Source organism: Sander lucioperca, chromosome 3 (assembly GCF_008315115.2).
Source record: "Sander lucioperca isolate FBNREF2018 chromosome 3, SLUC_FBN_1.2, whole genome shotgun sequence".
In the NCBI taxonomy this organism is placed as follows: domain Eukaryota; kingdom Metazoa; phylum Chordata; class Actinopteri; order Perciformes; family Percidae; genus Sander; species Sander lucioperca.
The window spans coordinates 41,928,774-41,951,485 of NC_050175.1; the positions used below are offsets into that span (position 1 = coordinate 41,928,774).

The 22,712-nt window shown below is 40.5% G+C and overlaps 1 protein-coding gene across 4 annotated transcripts in view; it reads right to left on the reverse strand.

Moving 5' to 3' along the window:
* LOC116043400 (zinc finger protein 609-like) overlaps nt 1-22,712 on the reverse strand; it is a 78,776-nt gene that overhangs the window by 17,399 nt on the left and 38,665 nt on the right. For all 4 annotated transcript variants that reach the window (XM_031290032.2, XM_031290031.2, XM_031290030.2 and 1 more), the window contains exon 3: nt 4,842-5,067. In XM_031290032.2, the coding sequence (XP_031145892.1) occupies nt 4,842-5,067 (226 nt within the window). The remainder of the gene's footprint in view (nt 1-4,841; nt 5,068-22,712) is intronic.

A 22,712-nucleotide genomic window follows, 5' to 3' on the forward strand; every position in this document is an offset into this window, starting at 1 on the left:
GGCACTAGTCAAAGAAAAAGTATTACAAAGAAAAAGCCAAGAAATAAAACATTGGTGAACATACCATAAAAAGTCCACATCTTGGTAATAAAGTAAAAGGTTTACCAGTGACAAGGAAATAAAACTACAGTATGGTTGATGGGTTTTCTTTTGAATCTTAGAGCATTCAAGTGAGCACTGTCTGAAAAGTTCAGGCTGCATTCCGGTTCATAAGAGGTAAAAGTGCAAAGTCACTCTCACTGACAAGAATAACAGCCTGTGAGAAGGTCAATTCTCTCATACCACTGAGGGGCAAAAGGAAGGGAGCATTAGTATGCTGTCCACATCGTCGCAGACTTATCAACCGCATGCAGCGGTTTCTCCCTCCACAAAAAATTGAATCCGTACGTTTACTCTTACAGTGGGAGTAGACCACAACACAGCAGCCACGTCACATCTCTACCAACGTCACATGCATTTATTACTGTAAATAATTTGTAGTGAGGCAAAGAGCAGTTTCCTTAAATGTCATCTGGGTGAATCTATAACCTCTCTGTCAAAACAAACCCTCTGGTGTTTTTCCTTATAGGAGATGTTGCTCCGATTAAGAGACAGCTCTGCCAAAGGCACATTACTCAAGCTCTTGTTGACGTGTATATAGCAAACATGATATCTTATGACAACCACTGGCAAAGCCTACAGTTCCTCCAGGCATATGATTTATGTTTCAAGACCATTTAAGTGCTTGCAGTTCTGAGCCAATATGAACTGGAACCAAGTCTTTCTTAAGAGATTTGAGTTCACTCAGGCGCCATCTTGGTAACTCCACTCGGGGACCACATTTTTGACTAACAAGTCTCCTCCCTCAAATAATGTGAGACATAGATATCTTAAGTTCCTACGCAGAGTATTATTCCAACCACATATTTAGGAACACTGGTGAATTCTTTACAACACGGGAGTGTTCATTTTTCCCCCATGGAAATTGGCCACTTCCACTCTTGCATAGTGAACACATATGAGGGTAAAGATTGGCTTGGTAGGTTGGAAAGTAAACATGGCTAAGCAACTGGCAAATGAAAACCTACAGAGTGGGCCAGAGAAAGAAAGAGGCGTGTCACTTTTGTTCTTTCGTTTTCAGTATATCCTCAACTGTTAACAGAAGTTTGTGATTGATTTCCCACTATATCTTCTTCTTGCTCATTGGCCTGGCAGAGGGCCACAGGCTTCCTGAGAATGCTCACTCTTATTTCAAGGACAGTTTCTATAGCGAGTTCACAGAGAGCAGCCACCGCTCGCCTTTGTAAAAACATTTCAATGAGGCCACTGACAGGTGGTCTTCAAAAGAGCAAGGAAGCGTAGCTGGCAAGTGAGCTACACAGCCAAGTGCTCCTTTAATACTGTATTCCCCTTCTCAACTCTGACAGGGTTGAAAAAATAGAGCAAAGGAAAAAAAAAACTAAAATGTTTATACAGGAATATCCGTTTCACACCGCCAAGCCAATGCTTGCAATGTAACAATGATGTAATGTGTGTTGCATAAATAATAATCCATGACACAAACATTTACCACAAACAGTCTGTATTATTTATCTATTAGGGAGCTTAAGAAGCTGTGGGACCTGCTTGGGGAATAGCCTGCAGTGTACTGGTGGGTCAGGGCTTTGTGAGATGGGGGTGCACTGGCATGGATGCAGTGTTTGGCCAAAGGGGCCCCCTCTGTGTTCCCTCTGCCCTGGAGCAGGAGCCAAGGCGTTCTGGGCTGCGTTTCAAGAGCAATAAACTTCTCCAGCATTTTAGAGATGACATTTGGAGGTATCAGCATGCTAAGCCTGGGAGGGGTTGGCCCATCTCTCTGCTGACACGACCCTGGGAGCTGCCACTGCCTTGTCTGCGCTGAGGGGATTTGTTGGGCCTTAAAATACCACAGTTCTGCCACCCACCCCCACCCCCTGTCTACGCTTCACTCGACCCCAGACTGACTGAATGAAACCGACTCACTTTCACTCCCCTCATATTATCCGTTTATTCTCCTACACAGGACTAAACACATCAAATTAACTGTTTATGAAAGTTTTTTTCATTCATCAGCAATCCACATACACATTCAGTCTAGCCAGTATCCACATTTGGCTGAAAGGGCTGCTACATCTAGCCTCAAATTACACAGGATGAGAAATGTATTCGGCCTCATCAGACAAGATACTCGTCCGCTCTGACCATAAGGTGCAGCTTATGTGATCGCAGTTTTGTTAGGTGTCGCTTGCTTCCTCTTCATCCGTTTCTTTCTCTGGCACTCAGTGAGCCGGGTGAGGCACAGACAATTACTGGGAGCCTATTGTTCATTTACTCCCACAAGGCCGAAAGGCGGAGGTGATGAAGCAGCTGTTGGTTGGCATGCTAAATGAAACGCGCACACACACAGTGCATGCCTAAACAGCTCTGTATGAGACTTGTCATGCAGAGAAGTGGGGAACTGCTCAACTTCACTGCTAATCAGGATGCCTCTGCTATGTCTTTGGGGCCTCTGTTTGTTGTTCTTCCCTGGTACTCTGCCTGGATTTGCTTGATTTCCTCATTTGGTTCTCATTTGCTCAGTTGCAAGACAATGACAGAAGTCTGCTTTCATAGGTCTCTTAGGGAAAAACGGCAGAATGGCAGTGCAGTTTGAAGTAAGCAGCATCTGGGTCTCTTTCATTTAAAAAAAAAAACTAGCCAGTGGATTGCTAGGGGCTCGTACCATTAAAATGATGTACAATGAACACACATCTTTGTGTTGTTTAATGTAGTGTGCAAAATGTAATACAATGGAGGCTATAGAGAAATGCCTCCTTAGAAAGGTTTAGTGCAGATTACATTTTAAGAGCACCGACTACACTGATGTCTGTTTATGACAGCTAAAACTGACAATTTCCTATCTATCTAATTTCTTAACAGCACACATTTTAGCTGCAACAGATTTCTGTGAACACACAAAACTGTAGCTGATTTATGTCGACGATGAACAAGCTGTGGTATCTCAAACTCAAAACCACATGGGAAGATAGTGTGCATCTCAACATGGAAAAACATATTACAGACAACTGAGGGCCACTTCATAGGTATCGTTCTCAAAATATATCTCTTCATCTTCTATCATATGATTTTCTACCATGAATGTGAAAAAAAAACAGGCTTCAAAGAAAGGGAAGTGGGTTAGCTTCTGGAAACCCTACTCGTCTCAACAGCTCTGATGGCCATAACAACCTGCTACACCTGCAGAGTGCAGAGTGCCCCCCCCCCCAACACACACACACACACACACACACACACACACACACACACACAGACCCTCCTCCCTTCAACCCTATAACCCCCCTTCCTCCACCATACCACCTTTAAAACCACTCAAGAGCTCCTACCAGCCTCCACCCTACTGAGCCAGATAGAGTAGAAAGAAGAAAACACAGCCCCATCAGGCCAAACCACTACCTCTTTCAGCCAAAATAGCAGAGCTTTGAGAGAGTGAGTGCAGGCAAAGGACAGACTTGGACGGGGAAAGGAAAGGGGGCAGGGCGAGGGGGAGGGTCAATCACTCTGTGGGAGGCAGAGAATGAGGGAGCACAAACATAGTACTGGTGTTGGCCCTGAGCCATGTTTGTGTCACTAACAGAAGTAGCCTTGTCTATCACCCCCCCCCCTGCCCCAACGCCCTGCCTTGCACTCACTCTCTCCCAGTTTGCTTGGAAACAGAGTCAAGGGGTGACTGGCTGGATGCTTGGTAACAGAAAAAAAGGGTTGCAATATAGAGGAGAACAGGGGTGAATCTGACACAGCCCAGGGCTGGAGCAAAAATCAAAAACAGGGAAAGAGAGAGGGGGGTGGGGGGGGGGAGCCACTCAATAGCAGGGACTGTGCTTTGGGAATGTTGATGAGGCAGGGACCTTTTTTCTGTTCAGTTCCTCCAAGTGAACCAACAAGCAGCACTGGGGATGTGTGGGCGATTTGTACTCAGCATGCCCGTAGAGCGACTGAGCGCGAGCTGCTTTGAAGATTAGGTGTTTGCAGTATTTCACATGCACGACAGAAAAAGAGGGAAGTTTTTCAGACCCAGCAGAACCTGATAGCGCTAGTGATACATCTTTAAATTAAATAAGCTGAATGTGGTTTCGATCAAAGGGAGGAAAATTGAGAGCGGGTCTAAGATTTCACTCGGACAGCACCGCAGGAGAGAAGCCAACTCTATTCCCAAAGGGCAGCCTCGCAAAAAAAGTGCTTTATGTTATGAGGCATGCTGTTGTTGAGAGCAGATATCTCTGTGCAACAAACTCCAGTCTGCATTCTCCGGAGCAAAAAAACAAATCAACAGCCAGCCAACTACTATTCTTGTTGGCAATACTATGCAGCATGTGGGCTGTTAAAGCACACATTAGTACCACCACTAGCTCCTGAGGCAATCAGGGCAATCCAATTACTATGTAGCAATATTATTATGTAGCAGGCAAAATACTGTATATGATAATGACAGCAAGATGATTATTTTTTAAACCACAGAGGCTTCACTTAAAACAATACCTCTTTGATGTCTTCATGCAACCACACTGGCTATGTACAGTATATAAAAGCACATAAACTATCCCATATACAGTATTTGTAGCTTATTTTCTTTTAAAATAGTAGGGGGGTAGGGGAAATGGATTCACGTAAGAATTGAGATTCTTATCCTCTACGATTAAGGATTCCCAGATTCCAAAAATCCATTAATTACAATCCACACACTTTTCTCTCTCCTATGCGCTTGGTCACACAGTGATCATCGAGACCAGAGAGCTTCCCAAAGATTCTCATCACTACTAAACATCACGTTACACCACTCCACTCACCGTCTTCAGTTTCCTGCCACACAATGCCTTCGAGGTTAACACTAGTACCGGGCTCGCAGGGCCCCAAGCACTCAGGTTCGGTAGCCAGGGCCACATCAGATGTGTTCACGGCCACGGAGCGCGTGCGCACCATTATCTGCTCACACGGCGAGGAAATCTCACTGTTGCCTACTGTGGCCAGGAGGTGGAGGGGGGGAGGAGCTGGCGTGGAGACAGGAGATTCCATCTGTGAAGAAAGAAGTGGGGGTTTGAGAGAGAGAGAGAGAGAGAGAGAGAGAGAGAGAGAGAGAGAGAGAGAGAGAGAGAGAGAGAGAGAAACACATGAGACACTTCAGAACCACTGTACAAACACATACAGAGCAGATGTGAAGATACAGCCAACGGATGCAACAATAAGGGCATGTTATCAAAGATCTGAGCGCATGGAAGTCATCCTGGTATGTCAGCGGCCAATGAAAGCAATCTTAATCAGTAAAAGAGTGATGCAGTATATTAGTTGTAATATACTTCTGTCTTTCCTCAACCTTAAAGGTGATTAGAACTGAACTGCTTTGGCTGCCATTGTGGAAGGACAGAATTAGTTATGCAGGATTGGTCAAACAATCCCTCCTCCAGCTTTCCTCCTTCGCACACCACCGGGCGAGATCCGTGACACCAAATCATCTCACAGGCTGATCACTCATTAATTCCCTCAATTAAATAGCTAGTTGTGGTAAGGGAGCAGGCTGCTGAGGGTCAGTAATTGATTCCACCTGTTCTGACACCCTGTGACAGCAATGAAGAGACAGGGGGCCTACGTGGAAAACGAAAATGAAAAAGGACAGAAACGGTGAGAGAGCAACTGAGGGGAAGCGCACAAGAGACAACTGGAGGTAGATAAGTGTGTAGGCGGAAAAGAGCCAGAGAGAGGAAGACTAATGGTGATTTAAGGGCCACAGTGACACCAGGCTTAGTGCTCCTTATTCAAGGCAGTCGACATTAAAGCACTCCAAATTATTAGCACTGAACTGCAGGAGGAACGCCACGCTGCAGCCAACACCACACATTTATTAATTGGGCATAAACCACTCAGTGCTCGGGAAAACGCTGCCAATGCTGGATCCAATTAGACGTAGAAGACAAAATAACAACATTGGATTATAAGCCTGCACACCCTTTAAATAATTGTTTTAATCTTCTTACTGTTCCAAACAGAGTATGATGTGGAGAACTAACACTACTTATCACAGCATATATCGAAGTTACTGCTTAATTCTGATCCACGTAGGGATGAAATTGCCCATGTTCCCCAAAGCATGACTTTGCTGATCCCCTGACCTTTCCCTTTACCAGTACTTATCCTGAGAAATATCTCAGCATCTAGTAGATGGACTAGCACAGAATTTACATTCTTGGTTTTGTCTAGTATTTGGATTTTGACCAAATACCTGCAAAACTAATGACATTTAGCCTCAGCTGTACTCAGTATAAAGCTGTATCTTGAGCTATTTAGGGTGACGTACAAAAATCATCAGGATGCTCTATTACTGCTACATTTAGACTATGCTTTGAGGTATAGTTTTTCCTCTTTTTGCGAGGCATTCATCCAGCGGTTGGGGGGTTCATAATGATTGCAATCTTGCAAGACTGAGTCACACTTTGCAAGTCTCACTTTTTTTTTTACTGTTGTGACTCCAAGATAAGACGTACTTTTAGAATATATATATATATATATATATATATATATATATATATATATATATATACATTTTGCTTGAGGTGAATAATGTTATGATCGAATTTTAATTAATTTGTTTTGAAATAAAAAAATGCCGTGATTGATGATGAGTTCAAAAACGAACTATTTGAAAGCAATAACAGCATGAATTATGCTGTGTGAGACATTTCATATCAATCACTGAATGAGGAATCTGAATTCGTGATGAACCGAGTGCTTTGAAAACCAAACATTAGTCCCTGATGAAATGGAATATTAGCTCAAGACTCGTCATCACAGAAGCCTCATATTTCATGGGTTACAGAAATGAGCCCATTTCTCCCGGTGCCCAGAGGAAGAGCAATTTAATGCATGTGCAGAGAGCGACTGAGAGTGAGGCCTAACGACACCGTAATCACCGTGTGTCAGTTTCTGATGCATGATGTGGCCAAGCTGCAGACCGGTTGAGTGAACGAGACAGGACAGGTAATCACCCGAGCTGTCACCACACACTGTTCCTGGGCCGTATGGAGACACATAGAGCCGCAGACAAGACCACACAATGAACCCTCCTCCAGAGTGACAGCCAACAGTGAAAGATGCAAACAGGTTCATGCAGAGCCTCTTCTAAATTGAATCAACTCCTCAAACTGATTGTGTCGACATTTTGGGGATTTGTGACCAAGGTTAAGGGACTTAATAATGGCCTGGAAATAACCTTTCCTTAATGAAATGGTTAGGTTGAGTAGCAGGCTCATATTATTAGATTCACATTCTCAATTTCCTGGAGGTGATAAGTGTGCCTTACTTATTAATAAACTCAGAGGCCCAGGTGTATTAAATGCTCATGTTAAGGGTTGTTGACTTTGTTGATCTGATGAGAGAGAGCATACATCGGTTTTCCTACTTGACTTTTGCTGAAAATTGTTATGCCGACGACCTCCAGTTTTCCACCACAAACAACAAAACTTGCACAAGGACGTCTTTGACTAACACCATTTGGGCTGGCGTCTCATGTGCTTGACCTAGCCACTGATGCAGACTCAAGGTAAGGCCCAATCAACCGCTTGCAGCCAGCAATACATTTCTTTTCTTTAGCCATTAGTATTTTCTTTTACGGCATGTGCACACTTTACATTAAAAAGTGGCCGTAGCCTCGAATAGGACTGCAACTAACTATAATTTGAATTTTTTTTTCTTTGATTAATGGTTTGGTCTATAAAATGTAAGAAAACAGTGAAAAATGGCTAATGTCTTGTTTTGTCCAACCAACAGTCCAGTACTCCAAGATATGTAGTTTACAATGACAAAATAGAGAAAACTGGCAAATACTCACATTAGAGAAGCTAAATACATTTTTTTTTTTGGCATTTTTGCTTAAAAAAAATGACTGAAATAATTGATCACTTACCACTTAAAATAGTTGCAGATTAATTTTGGCGATCGATTATTCGATTAATCGAATAATTGTTGCAACTCTAGCCTAGACACTAACAAAGACCAAATTTCCACAAACAAATGCATTTGCGATAACCAGGTTATTACTGATGACTTATAAACCCCAATTTAAAATGACGGGAGGCTTATAACACTTGGATGCAGTGATGTATGAAGTGTCATGGCAGAGTGTAGTTCAAGGACTCCCCTGGTTTCCAAGTAAAGTCTTTGTATGAGAAGCCTTTCAACTCTTCAATTATTTTGTTTTAAAAACACTGAATGCTGGTGATTCCCAGAAGAATTCCATCCAATTTTTATTATACTTGAGTTTAATAATTTTTATGAATTAAATCTTAATGAATTTTACAGCTCAATCTAACCTTTCCTGGATTAGCTTTGACTTTATTTTTTTCCCCACTTAAATCCTGTTACCAATTAAGCCAAAAAGACAGGATAATTATTATTAAGTGATAAGCCAGTCTAATGCCACTGCACACTAAAAGAAACATGCACTATGTAAGGGTACAAATTAATTAAAATAGGATCACAACAGAAATGGGACCAGTTTACAATGTGCATGAACAGTGGAGCTCTATTTCCAAGTTCTATTAATGGATGAGTGAACAAAAGGACTTTCACTCTGGGGCTGCAGAATGTAAACCCACACAGTGAAATGCCTGACGTCTTGTCCAGGGTTTTTCGAAAAACCACATGCGACTGAACTACACAACTTGTCAGATTACACAAGGCTCTACTCGATGCTCAGCCATTGCCAAATTCCATGATTTCTTCCCTCCTTGCAAGACTATACAAATGGATTTTGAAATTTCCCCCCAAACCACACTGGTGAATGTCACGCAAATCTTTTCTTAAACTGAAACCCCATGCCGAGTCCTTGAGAAAAGCCACCATGGCAAGAATAATGTTTAACTGACAGACAAAAACCCTATCAATCTGCGGGCATACCTCACAGTGTTGACAGAGGGGGAACTCTGCCTGGATTTCCAGTGATCACACAATAACTCACCCGTGGCAGACAAGACGATTGCTGCACTTTTTTACTGGACACATTAACTTCAGCTTCAACTTGTTTATTAGAGTTGGGATTAAGAAACGGAGCACTGAGCTTGGGCGAGGATTACGAAAGGATTACACTGCAGTGTCATCTGCAACAGGAGACACCTGTCTTGGCTGTACTCGTGTGGGCGGTGAGGAGCTAGAATATAGTTGACCAAATTATGCATTGTGCACTAGGGCTGTTGGAAGTCGAATATAATTTGAATAGTAAAAAAAAAAAAATCAATTCTAATCGAATGCTGAATGTACTATTCGAATGTGTATTTTTTTTTACAAATGTGTTGGCTTACGTGGCTAATCTTACTCTTCTCGCCTTGGTCAAACCGCATGTAAAAAAATGCTTTTGTCACGTCACATCTGATGAACAGTAAGATAGCAACATAAGGCATTATGAGATCTTAGGACACGGGGCTACAGTAAAGACGGAGTAGCAGAGAGGGAGTGACAGGCTGCGGCTAGAAATCAAAAGGAGGATGGCAAATACTGTTTTAACATGAATTGTTACTCCGTTTATGGTATAATGTTTTGGCTGTGCTTTCTAACATGTTGGCATTGTGCTAACCGAACACATTAGCTTTTACAACAGAGCCACTTTACTACACTTGTTCGATAATGTTTCATTACAAGGTCCTCTGGTGGGTTGTATTTGTCGCTATGTGCTCTTGGTGGAAAATTAATGTAAACAAAGCAGTGTGCAAGAGATGCAATGCGCCGTGACGTAGGCTAATGTTTGAAGTCCCTCTAGTGGACAGAACGTATAACAACAACCACAGGTTGATAGTGCCATTGGCAATGCATAAGCCTGGTAGTAATAATGGTAATCTAATTTGAGCATTAATTTGAGCATTACATATTTGAATATAATTCCAAAAAATAAAAAAGATTGACAGCTTTATTGTGCACCATACTGAAGTCACAAGTGCCTTAACTTGACTCTGAGAACCAATGAAATGTTTCAACAGCTATTTTGTTTTTCTCTACTAGTTTTTTACTCCACTACTCTTAGTACTATTAAACTTGACAAAATGAAGATGTGGAAAATGACCATTAATATCACAAACAATGATCTGGAAATAAAAAAAATCTTGAAAGATCATGCATCACAAACACTGGGTAGTAAAAAAGATGAAAACAAAAGGAAATCTAAGGGAGTCAAACACCTAATTGTTGTTATCATGGATCATAACATAGTGGTAAACCCATTGTGGTGTTAAAAAACGATCTATGCACTGGATTCAAAATCATGCGACGGTGTGACGTTTAATACGGATATTATTGTTTCCAACATTCAATATTAACAACAGATCTGTCGTACACAAGCCTCATGTTTGACACAGGATAATGAAGGCCTGTTCATGGTCATGGTTTACCCTTTCATATGAGACTGCTTTTACAGGTCACAGAGAATCATGTCTGCAACAGTAGTTCAATACACATCACTGCTAAACCATATAATCACATTTCCTCCTGGTGCTTTTTCTGCATTAGTAGCTATAAAATAAGCACCATAAGCAATTGCCCTTTCTCACAAGCCGATGTTGTGTGCCCACTCGTGCTTTATTTCTCGATCAAAATGCAGCTTAAATGGCAATAATATTAAGAGAGATATCCATGCCTGATTTGAGTCTGTCTAACCTTTTCCTACCAAAGTCGAGACCTGCATTTCACCCGGGTTGGGAATAGGTCCAGAGGTCAGATCAAATAACGCACACTGAGGCATTTGGATTAACCGCAGATGTGGATTTATCTTCTCAGTCTCTCTATCTTTAAAATAGTGCTTTATGGGTAATTTATTTCTATTGAAGAGCATGCATTGTACAAAAGAGCAGCTACAGTATTCAATAGCAGAGAAAAATAACGTTAGGTAAATAACTTAGATTAAGCCAACAAGACAAAATTTACATAATCCACAACAATAACAGCGTACATATGTAACGTTAATCCACCTGGAGGGGAATGGAGCATGTGGTTCATTCAAATTGCCTGTTACTTCTGTTGTATTAGGAAGCGACAAATGAGGACAATTTATATGTTACACTTTGCTGTGCCGCTACTTAGAATTTAAAAGTAGAGCTGCAACAATTAATTGATTAGTTATTAGTCAACTATTAAATTAATCGCCAACTATTTGGATAATCGATTAATCGTTTGAGTCAGGGTTTTTATTTTTAAATAATAAAAAGTAATACGTTCTCTGATTCCAGCTTCTTAAATGTGAATATTTTCTAGTTTCTTCACTCCTCTATGACAGTAAACTGAATAGTAGTTGTGGATAAAAACTGACATTTTCTGACATTTTATAGACCAAACAACTAATTGATTAATCAAGAAAATAAACTGACAGATTAATCGACAATGAAAATAATCGTTTATTTATATGCAGAATAAATATTTGATTAGGGCTGCAACTAACGATTATTTTCATAGTCGATTAATCCGTTGATTATTTTCTCGATTAATCGATTAGTTGTTTGATCTATAAAATGTCAAATCATGGTGAAAAATGTGGATCAGTGTTCCCAAAGCCCAAGATGACGTCCTCAAATATCTTGTTTTGTCCACAACTCAAAGATATTCAGTTTACTGTCACAGAGGAGAGAAGAAACTAGAAAATATTCACATTTAACAAGCTGGAATCAGAGAAATCTTACTCTTTTTTTTTTTTTTTTTTTTTTTTTTTATAAAAAATGACTCAAACTGATTAATCGATTATCAAAACCGTTGGCGATTAATTTAATAGTTGACAACTAATCGATTAATCGATTCATCTTTGCAGCTCTACATTTGATAAATGGTTTAAAACACCATTATATAGTTGTACAAAGCTATAAGGACATTTTCAAGTGTTTATTAATGTACAGTATTTATCAACAGTTATAACATCGCCTATGAAGACATATCGTATATTATTACAATAGTGTTATACTATATTGTCATTCGTTATCTATTTATACACCAGCCTCCACGTATGGATGCCCACAGGAGGAGTTGACAAATACAATAAACACTTATATCTGCCCTAAGTACATTATGGTGTGCTGTAAACCATTAATTAAATGTTTATATACTGCTTATGAATTCTAAATATGGGACTCAAAGTAAAGTGGTGCCCATTCATCTGAATTGTTGTCATGATTGACATATGAATTTATATGCTACTCTGAATGCTGTCAAACTGAAATAAAGTCTGAAAATGGGTTATGGAAAAAGGGTTTCAATTGAATTGTAACAACCTGAATGGAAATCTAATCAATAATAATATTCTGACGTATTTAAAGTTTCCCAACCACAGTCTGAAGAGACTATAGTTGATCTAAATTGGCCCCTGTTGATTGTTTAACCATTGAACAGCATAGACTTTCAAGCCTGATAAAGCCTGGGAAATTCAACACCGTTTCCAACATCAAAAGTGAGAAACATCTGTCTTGAAAAGAGAAAATGTAATTCTCCCTGACATATGGGCCATTATTAACTAAAAAGGAGTCCTTGCTGAAGTGCCATTAGTTGGCTGAGTTGAGTGTTCCCGCTTCAATTATGTAATTCGTTTTGACACTGGGGGCAAACCCTGTGAACATCTTTGGTGAGTTACTGAGGTCAAAGGTCGGTGGAGATTACACTTCTTGCTGACTTCAGTAGGTGCCTCTTTCAGCACCGCATGACACCCAGTGAAGAAACGAAGAAAAAAGGGCTCCTTTATTTGGCTGTCATAGAAACAATGTGGGGACTTGTAATCTGTACTACGTTGTTGAATCCACATAATGAATTTAAGTTCTAACTAGAGCTGTCAATCGATTAAAAAAATGTAATCTAATTAATTACATACTCTGTGATTAATTAATCTAAATTAATCGGATACATAATTTTTGCTGTGAAAGTATTTTCAATATTTCAATTTAAATGAATCAATGAATAATCAGCATTAGTGACAAAGTTAAAAAACTCTTTTTATTATTATTATTATTATTATTATTATTATTATTATTTTCACTGTTCAAATAATGGCCATAACAATCAACAATATGACCTAATATGCTGAGGAAATAAATTCAAAATTGCTTCAGGAATAGGGTTGGGTATCGTTGTTTTTTTTCCGATACCGGTGCTAAAGCGGTACTTTTAAAACAGTACTGGTGCCTTATTTCACTAGTAAATTGCTGTTGAACGACAAAAACAACCACCAGATGGGAAAGGACATTTCACAATAACTTTGAATGCACCACGAGGCTGTAGATTACCATTTTCATTGAACGCACCGTCTGTGTTTTTCCGACAACGGCAGCTGCAGACTGTTACATCCCGGTGTTGGAATCCTCTACAGTGAAATACAGTCAAACTTTACACCGTTTAGCGTTAGCTGTCAGCATTTTAACAGTGTTTAATCCAGCTACTAGCTAGCTGTAGGCTAACGTTAGCTGCTGTTGAGTATAGTGTTAACTAGCGTCACGTGCAGCGATGTTTCTGTTGCCTGTAACGTCTGTTTTAGAGCATCAGAGAGCAGTGCAGGCATATCAGTGGCACCAGAATGAGGCGCCAAAATCGGCGTTGCTATTCGGTCCGGTAGATACAGGTCGTTAAGGCACCTGTGCCGTATTAGCACCGGATTTCAGTACCCAACCCTATTCAGGAAGAAGATTTTTAAAAGTAAATGTTCCAATCAATGATCCAAGCAGCGCATTCTCGTCTCCCTCCTTCATTTTACAGTCGAATGGTGGCTATAACGGCTCCGGGTCAAAGGTCAATATGGAATGGATTAATCTGTGTTATTTTTTTGAACGCGTTATTTTTTCTCAGATTAATTAATCGAAATTAACGCGTTATTTTGACAGCCCTAGTTCTAACCAATCCAGACAACGGCAATGCAGAGTCTGATTATCAGCATACAATCAGCTTTTAAAGTGAGCCATCTTTTTGAAGTAACATGGTTATTAGCATTAAGCTACAACTGAAAGCAAATGCATGAGCCTGGTTTAATTTAACTACTAAAATCAGCCAGGAGACAGAAAAAAAGGAGACATAAAGTGGCTGGATTCAAGTGGTGAAAGCCTATCCGATTGTTTTCAAACACTGCGCACTGGCCTAATTCCCTTTACTACACTGGCATTCTCTTTGAAGCTCAGAGTAATCACAGAAACTGAAAGAGAAAACAGGAACACCTGACATCTATTGTAGACCACCAGCTGGCAAAAAGCACTCCGTTTCTAGGCAACTCTTCTCATGCTTAGCTAATTGTGCTTCCAGGAAAACATAAACACACATAAATAATACAGATAGAAAACTAAGCTGTGATGAAGTTGGTCACCCATAACCTACAATCTCTCTGGAGCCAAAATAAGTGTGCCAGGATCTCACTGTTATTGTCTTAAAAAAAAAAAAAAAAAAAAAGAAAAGCTGATTGCCATAGGACTCTTTAATTAAGGAACACGAAGCCCCGTGGTGAGGAGCAGAGAGTGACAACGGTGCTTTTCAGGTGTTGCGCTAATCACTCCGCCCAAGTAGCAGTGCTTCGCCTTCTGAGAATATAGTTCCCAGTATGTATACGGTTAGAAGATGGCGGTGTCTCATGTGACCTTGTTATTTGTACACGCTGTGACTATACAAATCACAACATGTAAATAGGAAAATGTTGGCGTTATTTTGTCACTTATTGGGAGCAGTAGGCTAGATGGAGCTGGTTACAGCCAGGATCTGTGCTAAGCTAGGCTAGCGGTGGGTGCGTCAGACAGTTACAGAGTTATGACACGCACGGAGATGAGAAGGGTATGTATGAACTTATCTAACTCTGGGGGATACGGTGAATAAGCTAAAGTCCCAATAAGTCGGCGTGTTCCTTTAACATTACAGGCCGATGCCTGTATGATGCATGTAAATGCCACATTTTGTTTTTATATAATAGACTTGGGGAGTTAGAATGAAGTTTGAATTAATGTAAAACACATTTTGTATTTTAACTTAAAAGCCTAAAACTATTTTAACCTTTGCACAACATGTAATTTTCTAAATGCCTCCAGGAAATTCTGACCCATTATGGCAATCAACATTACAGCTCATTTTTATGATGCAACACAAACTTGGAAATAGAGCAGTGAAAGTCGAGACATAAACATAAAAAAAAAACGTCTTTAAGAGCTTCACACGCCGCACTGAGTAAACTTTCATCTTGCAGCCTTTAGCAACAGCTGTGAATTACAGCTTAACTGTTAGAAAGACGGCTAATGCTTCCCGTTTGCTGTAAATTTCCGTAGCAATCAAATTTAACATCTTCTTGGTGTGACACATTCATCAGAGCTACTGTTTAACCAAGGCCTTTGATTATACCGACGGCAAAAAAAGTACACAAAGCTTTGTCAAAGAAAAACCTCTTCAGACAGCATGAGAGGCTTTACCTGTGGAGACATACAGCATGTACTCCCTCACGAAAGGACAACATACATTAGTCAAGAGACTGCTCCTGCAGCTACCAGCAACAAGACGGGAAGTCAAAGTGATATAAAAAGACAGAAGGCACAAGGGACTGCAGGGTGGAGGACTGAGCCAAGATAAGTGGAGCTTACCGATTTGCTCACTTAGGAAGCAGTGGCCTAATTTGCCGGTAAAGCAAAGTCCCAAAGAAGAAAAACTCCTCTCCTTTTCCTACTACAATGGAAGTGCAAAAGTTTAACTAGACAAACATTTGGGAAGACCCGTGAGGTCAGTTTACAACCTTTCTGGCTGTCTGAATGCACGTAGTCACTGCAGTGCTGCAAAGTCGCGGCATCTCCAGATTTAAGCAATCAAACTAAAACCAGAATTTGCTTTAAATGCTTTTTCCAGTGTATTATAAAAATGATTATAAATTAAAGAGCAACTTATCACCCCGGTTTAGCTTGAGAGCTCCCCCTTCACATATTGAATTAGGTCTAAGAGTCGACGGCCACGCTAGCAACGCTGTGACGGTGAGCTAAATGCTTGTCCACCCTGAGAAGGCTGAATAATTGGCATTTGCTGTAACTATTCGGCTATAAGGCGCTCCAATGTTGCCAATTGTTATTCTATTCAACCATAAGCTTATGAAACTAACCAACCTATTGAACACTCTTGCTTGTTTATTGACAGTTGAAAAGACAACTACAAAAAAAAAAAGTTAACTCCTCAGTACATCGTGTGGGCCTAACTAAACCTTTCCTCTCGTCATTATGGCAATGGCAGTTCTTAAAACAAATGAGAAATCAGAAACGTTACCTAAATTCCTTCCTAAGAAAAGTTGACATCATTTGCACCTGCTTATCTCACGAGAATCTGGCAGGTAAGCCGGGTGCCTGGTTGGTTGACTGGCGAACACACAGCAGGTGGTTTGGTACACTTTTCTCTTGTCTTGTTTCAGCTTGACCTTGTCAACCTAATTCCTTCCTTTCCCCTCTCCCGGGCTCAGCCGGCTGCCTTCAGCCTACGCCTGGTATTGTTTGTTTGATGACAGGGCGGAGGGTTGGGTTAGAAGTGCGCTGGGGTGGGGGTTACATACGGACTGAAAGATATCCACGTAGCAGCAGGGCAACCTGAACATCCCTTGTGTTTACTGCTAATAAAACATGTTGAAAGCCTTCCTGAGGAAGTGTCTGCATGTACTGTATCTGTACTTTATTAACAGGAACAACATTTACTAATTTTGCACTCAACTCTCACTTTTCTTATTTATGTTTCTGTATTTATTGTGTATTTCATATTCATGTTTAATGTTTGTTTATGTATGCACCTTTCACAGAGGCAAATTCCACATAACTGTACTTATTGTGGCAATAAAACCTCTGATTCTGAAAACTATTCTTTATGCCTGGTTGGTTTAGAAGATTGTCTGTGGTTTGACAGTTAGTGGTTAGTGGCTGAATGTTCTTGGCAACACAATGTGTACACACACACACACACACACACACACACACACACACACACACACACAGTAACGCAACTTAAGTTAATTGCAACATTGAATACTGGCAAGAAGGGCTGCAACTAACGATTATTTTCCTTATCGATTGATCTGCCTGTTACGGTTACTTAAATTAAGCTATTAATTGTTTTGTCTGTAAAATGTATAAAATGCCTGTCATCATTTCGCACAGCCCAAGGTGACATCTTGAAATGTCGTGTTTTGTCCGACTACCAGACATAAACCCAAAGATATGTAGATTACTACCATGTATGACAAAGCAAAAGCTCACATTTCAGCAGCTGGAACCAGAATTTCTTTGTCATTTTTTCCTCATAAAATGACAAAAAAACGATTCTGTGATTATCAAAATAGTTGTCAATTCATTTTCTGTTGATGGACTAATTGTTAGTTTCACTGTTAGTGGGTAGTGAACTCAATCCTATCTAGATCCTGATTCTGCTGAGCTCTATTGGCGATTCTCTTGCCTTTTCCCTTTCTCCCATTTCTCATCCTCCCAGCCTGACCATAGGTCAGTTGACAACAACAGTATCTATTACAACAGTAAGCCACATTCTTGTCAAGGTCACCCACTTGCGTCCGACGGGGAGAGAGAGGCTGTGCCGGGGCAAGAAATCCAGATAAACTCAGCTGAGCCTACAAGGATTTCTCTCTCGCCAGCCCTCTCCATAGTCATAAACCTTATCTCACAGCAAAGAGAAAACTGACAACAAACTGAGAGGCTGTCGTCAACAGCTCAGCCACCTAGATTCCCACCCAAATACCAATGATTCACTCTCCGACGTCTTCCATGTCTGACGCTTTGGCCAAGGCTTTGAGATCATGTTGGAAAAAAACCGAGCTCCCTGTGAGGCATACTTCATGCTTACAGTTCACCCTAATGTTGACAGCTGTGACCAAAATCCAGTTTCAGGTACCTACCTTCCTGAATTCAAAAAGCCTAAAGCAGTCGAGCAAAAATAAATGCTCCTAGACATACTATCCAGGAACCTTATCGGCTAAGAAACAAAAGACATACTATTCAAGGAAAACAAGTTGTTATTCAGGCTGTGAGATTTCCCCAGAGCACCTAACCTCAAACTATAAATAGATGTTCTCCGTTAGTCTGTTTCCCTTGTGTTGACGCTCTTTCTGTGGGTGGTGCCTTCTCCAAACATTAGAAAGACAATCCAAAAACCACACATCAATAACCACACTTTATGCCAAGTTACTTTCTATTGTTTTGGGTTACTTCGGCTGACACAAACAAACAGAAAACAATGAATATTATACTTAGCACCACATAGACTTGTCACTTTTGATGTGGGTGCCAGACCGCGGGAACTTGTGCAACATGAAAATTACAGTATTGGATGATATATAAAGTTGAATTTGGCAATATGGCCAACTGTAAACAATTAGACACTAATAAAATTGGAATCCAAATCAGTTGGAATCCCTTGATTAGCTTCCAAAATCCATCCCAGGCTTGTCAACTTAGAAAGAATGCAGCAGAGGTTTCAGCTGTTCAGATAAGCAGGTGATAAAGGTGCAGAGGTTAAGGCCAGGGCTGTAGGAGTACAAATATGCATCTGTACATGTGGAGGAGGTCACTGTGCTCTCTTCCGCAGATAACTGCTTGAGCTGCACTCACTGCGCTGTCCCTCATGCTGCTACTTTAACTAGGGATTGCTACTCTGATCGACCTCAACTGCTGGCTGTCTCACAGAGCTCCTATTGAGCCATGTCTATCCTAATGGACGCTGATGTGCACCATTACAGAGTGCTGGCAGTTCCTGCACTGCATCCTCAAAGCCCTATAGACTTTTACACCTTAAAACACCTTGTGGCAATGAATGCTGCAGCTCGCACCTCATGACATTTCAACACTCTCACTGGTGAGAGGGGAAGCTAAAGAGCGTAGCAGGGTAAGTTACACCGCAGTTTATTTTCTGATCCATACGGCACGTCTATGACTTGTTTTGCTAATTATAGTCTGGAGCTGACTTGAGTATAATCCTGGGAGTTAAGTGAGAAGCACCCAGCATGCCAAAACAGGCTGACCTGGAAATAAATCTACTTCAGCAAGTATCAAATCAATCTAAAAGCTGCTTGAAACTACTTAGTAGATGCACTTTGGCATTACAACAAAAGCAGATTGAAATGTCCCAAAGACACTTGCTCAAGCAAAAGGTTGTGGCGACGTATCAGCACAATACAGTAAGCCGGCAAACTGCAGCTGCTCGTAGGGAATCTCTAAAGAAACTATATCTCGGTGCCCTTCAGATCATTAAAAGCACTAATAAGTCAGGCTGAGGTGATGTCGAGGCAGTAAAGTGAAACCCACTATATCACATCAATATTCTCTCTCTCTCAGCAGAGGTCTGCAGCTCTCAGCCGACAGAGTTTGATGACCTTGTTAGTTTGAGTGCCTAATCTGCTAATGCCCTGATAAAAAATAAACAGTCAGTGCAGTCATTGTAGCCCACCTCCCCTCCCCTCCCTGCTGCTATCCATGAACACAGATGATACCTACATCTTTATTTATCCTGGGGACTTAAGAGCCAGTCAGAGTTATGTATTGTTAGTGAAAGATACATGCCTGCCTTTTAAGGTAGCATGACTTGTGTATTTTCAAATATTTATATATGTAGTTATAATTTTTAAGATGTAAAGTGTTTGTCTAGTCTATGACTTATTTTCAATATTAGTTAAGCCACAGAACAGGCCAAACAATATTTTTCATGCTATATTTTGGCTTTTATTTTAAGGTTTTTCCAAGTACATTTACTTCCAACACCTTGCTTCTTTGGGTCTTAATAATTCATACCCAATACTTTGAGATGAGACAGTAATAAATAATTAAACTCAGAGTATATAACAGAAAATCTACAAAAAGCTCAGTTGACGACTCATGAGGAATTTACTTGACTTCCACTAGGGAACAATCAATCCCTGCAGCTGACAACTGCACATCTAATACAATGTACTAGTGTATGAATGTGGTATGCAAAAAGCAAGTGGACACATTGAGGTGACAAATTTGACATTCATCTTAACTAGATCAGGACAAAGCCCCAGATGATAATAAAGGGGAAGTATAGTCTGAAGGTCATGCAGCACAGGATCAAATCGTCATATATTTTTTAAGGTATATAAATTCAAAGTCACATTATTTAGCAATAACCAAATTGCCTGGACCTAAGGAGTAATATTCTCAGCTATATTAACAATTAAAAAGACCACAATAATTGTGACATATGACTTAAGCGACTGGATTTAACAGCAAAATGTCTCACTCTTCAAGGGATACATAAACCTAATGGATATGATTAAATATAATTTAGTTGTCCAGATGGACCGCACAGCCCCACTTACGAAACATAATTGAATGTGCGAGCTCAGCTCATCGCCAAGGACTAAACAACTCCCCAGCCTCCACTACAAACAGGAGCTCATTTCCATAATAACTTCACCTTTATTGATCCCCCCCCACACATCCTCCTCCTCTTGTTGCTACACAAGCTCCCTGAAGTCCGTTTGGTATATTTGGAAATAGTAAGGTGTATGGAAAGAAACACATGCAGGACTATTTTAACTATACTAGGAAAACAGTGCATACTTTGGTAATTGTCCAATATTTGGGTGGAGGCTGAAAAGTAATATCAGTAGGAAAACAACTACAGTACATGGATCACTAGTTCTGGAAGCTTGACCTGCATATCAAGTTAGAGGGAAATCATTCTTAACATGCCAGGCCATCAACCCCTCAGCCCATCTGTGCACCGGTGAAGTACTAAGACGAACACAGTAACCCTTGTACATAATTTGTTTACATTTCAAAAATTATTTCACAGCTGCAACAAGGGCACCCAAAAGGTGCAGACACAGTCCAAAACTGCCGGCATCTGCTCCACAGTTCTGCTTATACTACACATTGTGTGTTTGCATACACAGATGTGTACAAACATGGTTTTCAGTGTGTGCCATCCAGCATTTACGTCTCATGTACCTTCAGGCCACGCAGATACAGAAAGTATAAATTATAAGCATTATAAGAGCAGTAATTTGAAACAGGAACATCTTTATATTTATCTTTGTCTTGGTTTTTTATTGAACACTGTAGAAACTCTGTAGATGAACAGTGATCACTTTGCACGACATGGCTCTGGAAAGCCAGTTTGAGTGATGCAGCCAAGAGTTTGAAGGCTTAGCAGATGCCAACACTGCACAAAAAGGTTAATACTATAAAGCAGGATCTCCACGACTCTTTAAAATGATCACACAACAATCACTTTATCCTCCAACTCAACCATTGCTAAGAGATGGCCAGGATGGTTGCATGACTGGTTTTCTCCTCATACAAAAGACATTAATTTTGGGTGTACTGGGGGAAATAAAATGCCTTTCAGTATGAATGTAAGTGTTGACCCCAGGAATAATAATACTTGCTAAGGTGTCGGCCAATGGGCATTCTGATAAAGAGTAATATCCTGGATTCTTAATGGGTTTTCTTCTCTTAATTATTTCCAGCAGTACTACACTAATTACAACCTTACCTGTAACTGCAGTAACTAAAAAACAACTGACAAAGAGTGCTGACCAAAAAGGGTCTGGAAGAGGAAGTGGAGAAAAGAAATGCATTTTATAGGATGAACTATGTTTTGACAGGAGTCTTTTCTCTGCCTACAACAGATAATGCAACGCTTCTGTATTCAAGGACACTGATGCAGTCTCCATTGAGCATATCAGCATTCACAAGAGGACTCTGCTGTGGCAGGGGTGACTTTGATGCATGTGGTACTCTTGTTTAAGGAAAAGAAACGGCACGAGAAAATCAAACCTGCACATACACTGGAGACTATGAAAGTCGTTGGCACACAACCAATTTTTTAGGAGCGGTATAAGCAGAGGACAACTTACATTTATCACTGATGGCATTTAAGGCTTTTAATGTAGTAAATCATGCCAGTACAGATAATCTATAAGACACAGGGATCCAAAGTATGCAGTATTAAGAAGACTTTATTTGCTGCACAAAGAGGAGGAATAAAAGGGTAAAGTTGCAGATCAGGTCCAAAATGTCAATTCCAATTTTTTAACATTTAGTCCATAAATAGCTTCACACACAGTGTAGACTGGATGGGGGACAAGGTCTATTATAACAATGAAGGTTTTCTTTGGCACTAAATATTTTCTAAACTCAACATGGACTTTGAAGTTAATGTTTGGCAGAGTCATCTGCAGAGCAGTGCAGGTCTGGTTTATATGGTCGTTCTGCTGACAATAACTACATCATAACTCTTTATATAGTTGTTTTAATACTCTCACCCCTTAATGGGCCAAGTTTGGCCTCTGCCATCTGCATACATTTAAAATGGGCATGTAAACAGTGAGCGACTGCTTGATAGGGCTGCACAATTAATCGTTAGAAGATTGTGATTTCGATTCAGGCATGTACGCAATCTAATTTCTCAAGGACACCAATTCTGCCATATTTGAGTTGCATATTTAGAATTGATACTGAGTTGCATATTTAGAATGAGCAATCATAATTTGTCTCTGTTGCAGAACGCACAAATGTACTTCAAGGCTGACGGACTGTTCCTGGACCTACCACTTTACTAACACTCAACCAATCAAATTAGTCACAAAGCTATCTGTGAGGTCAGGCTGGGTCACCACAAATCGTGTCCAATCTTTTGTTGTGGTAACGTGGGAGCTGGACACAAGCCTAGCCTGTAGCTTTTTCTAACGTGCA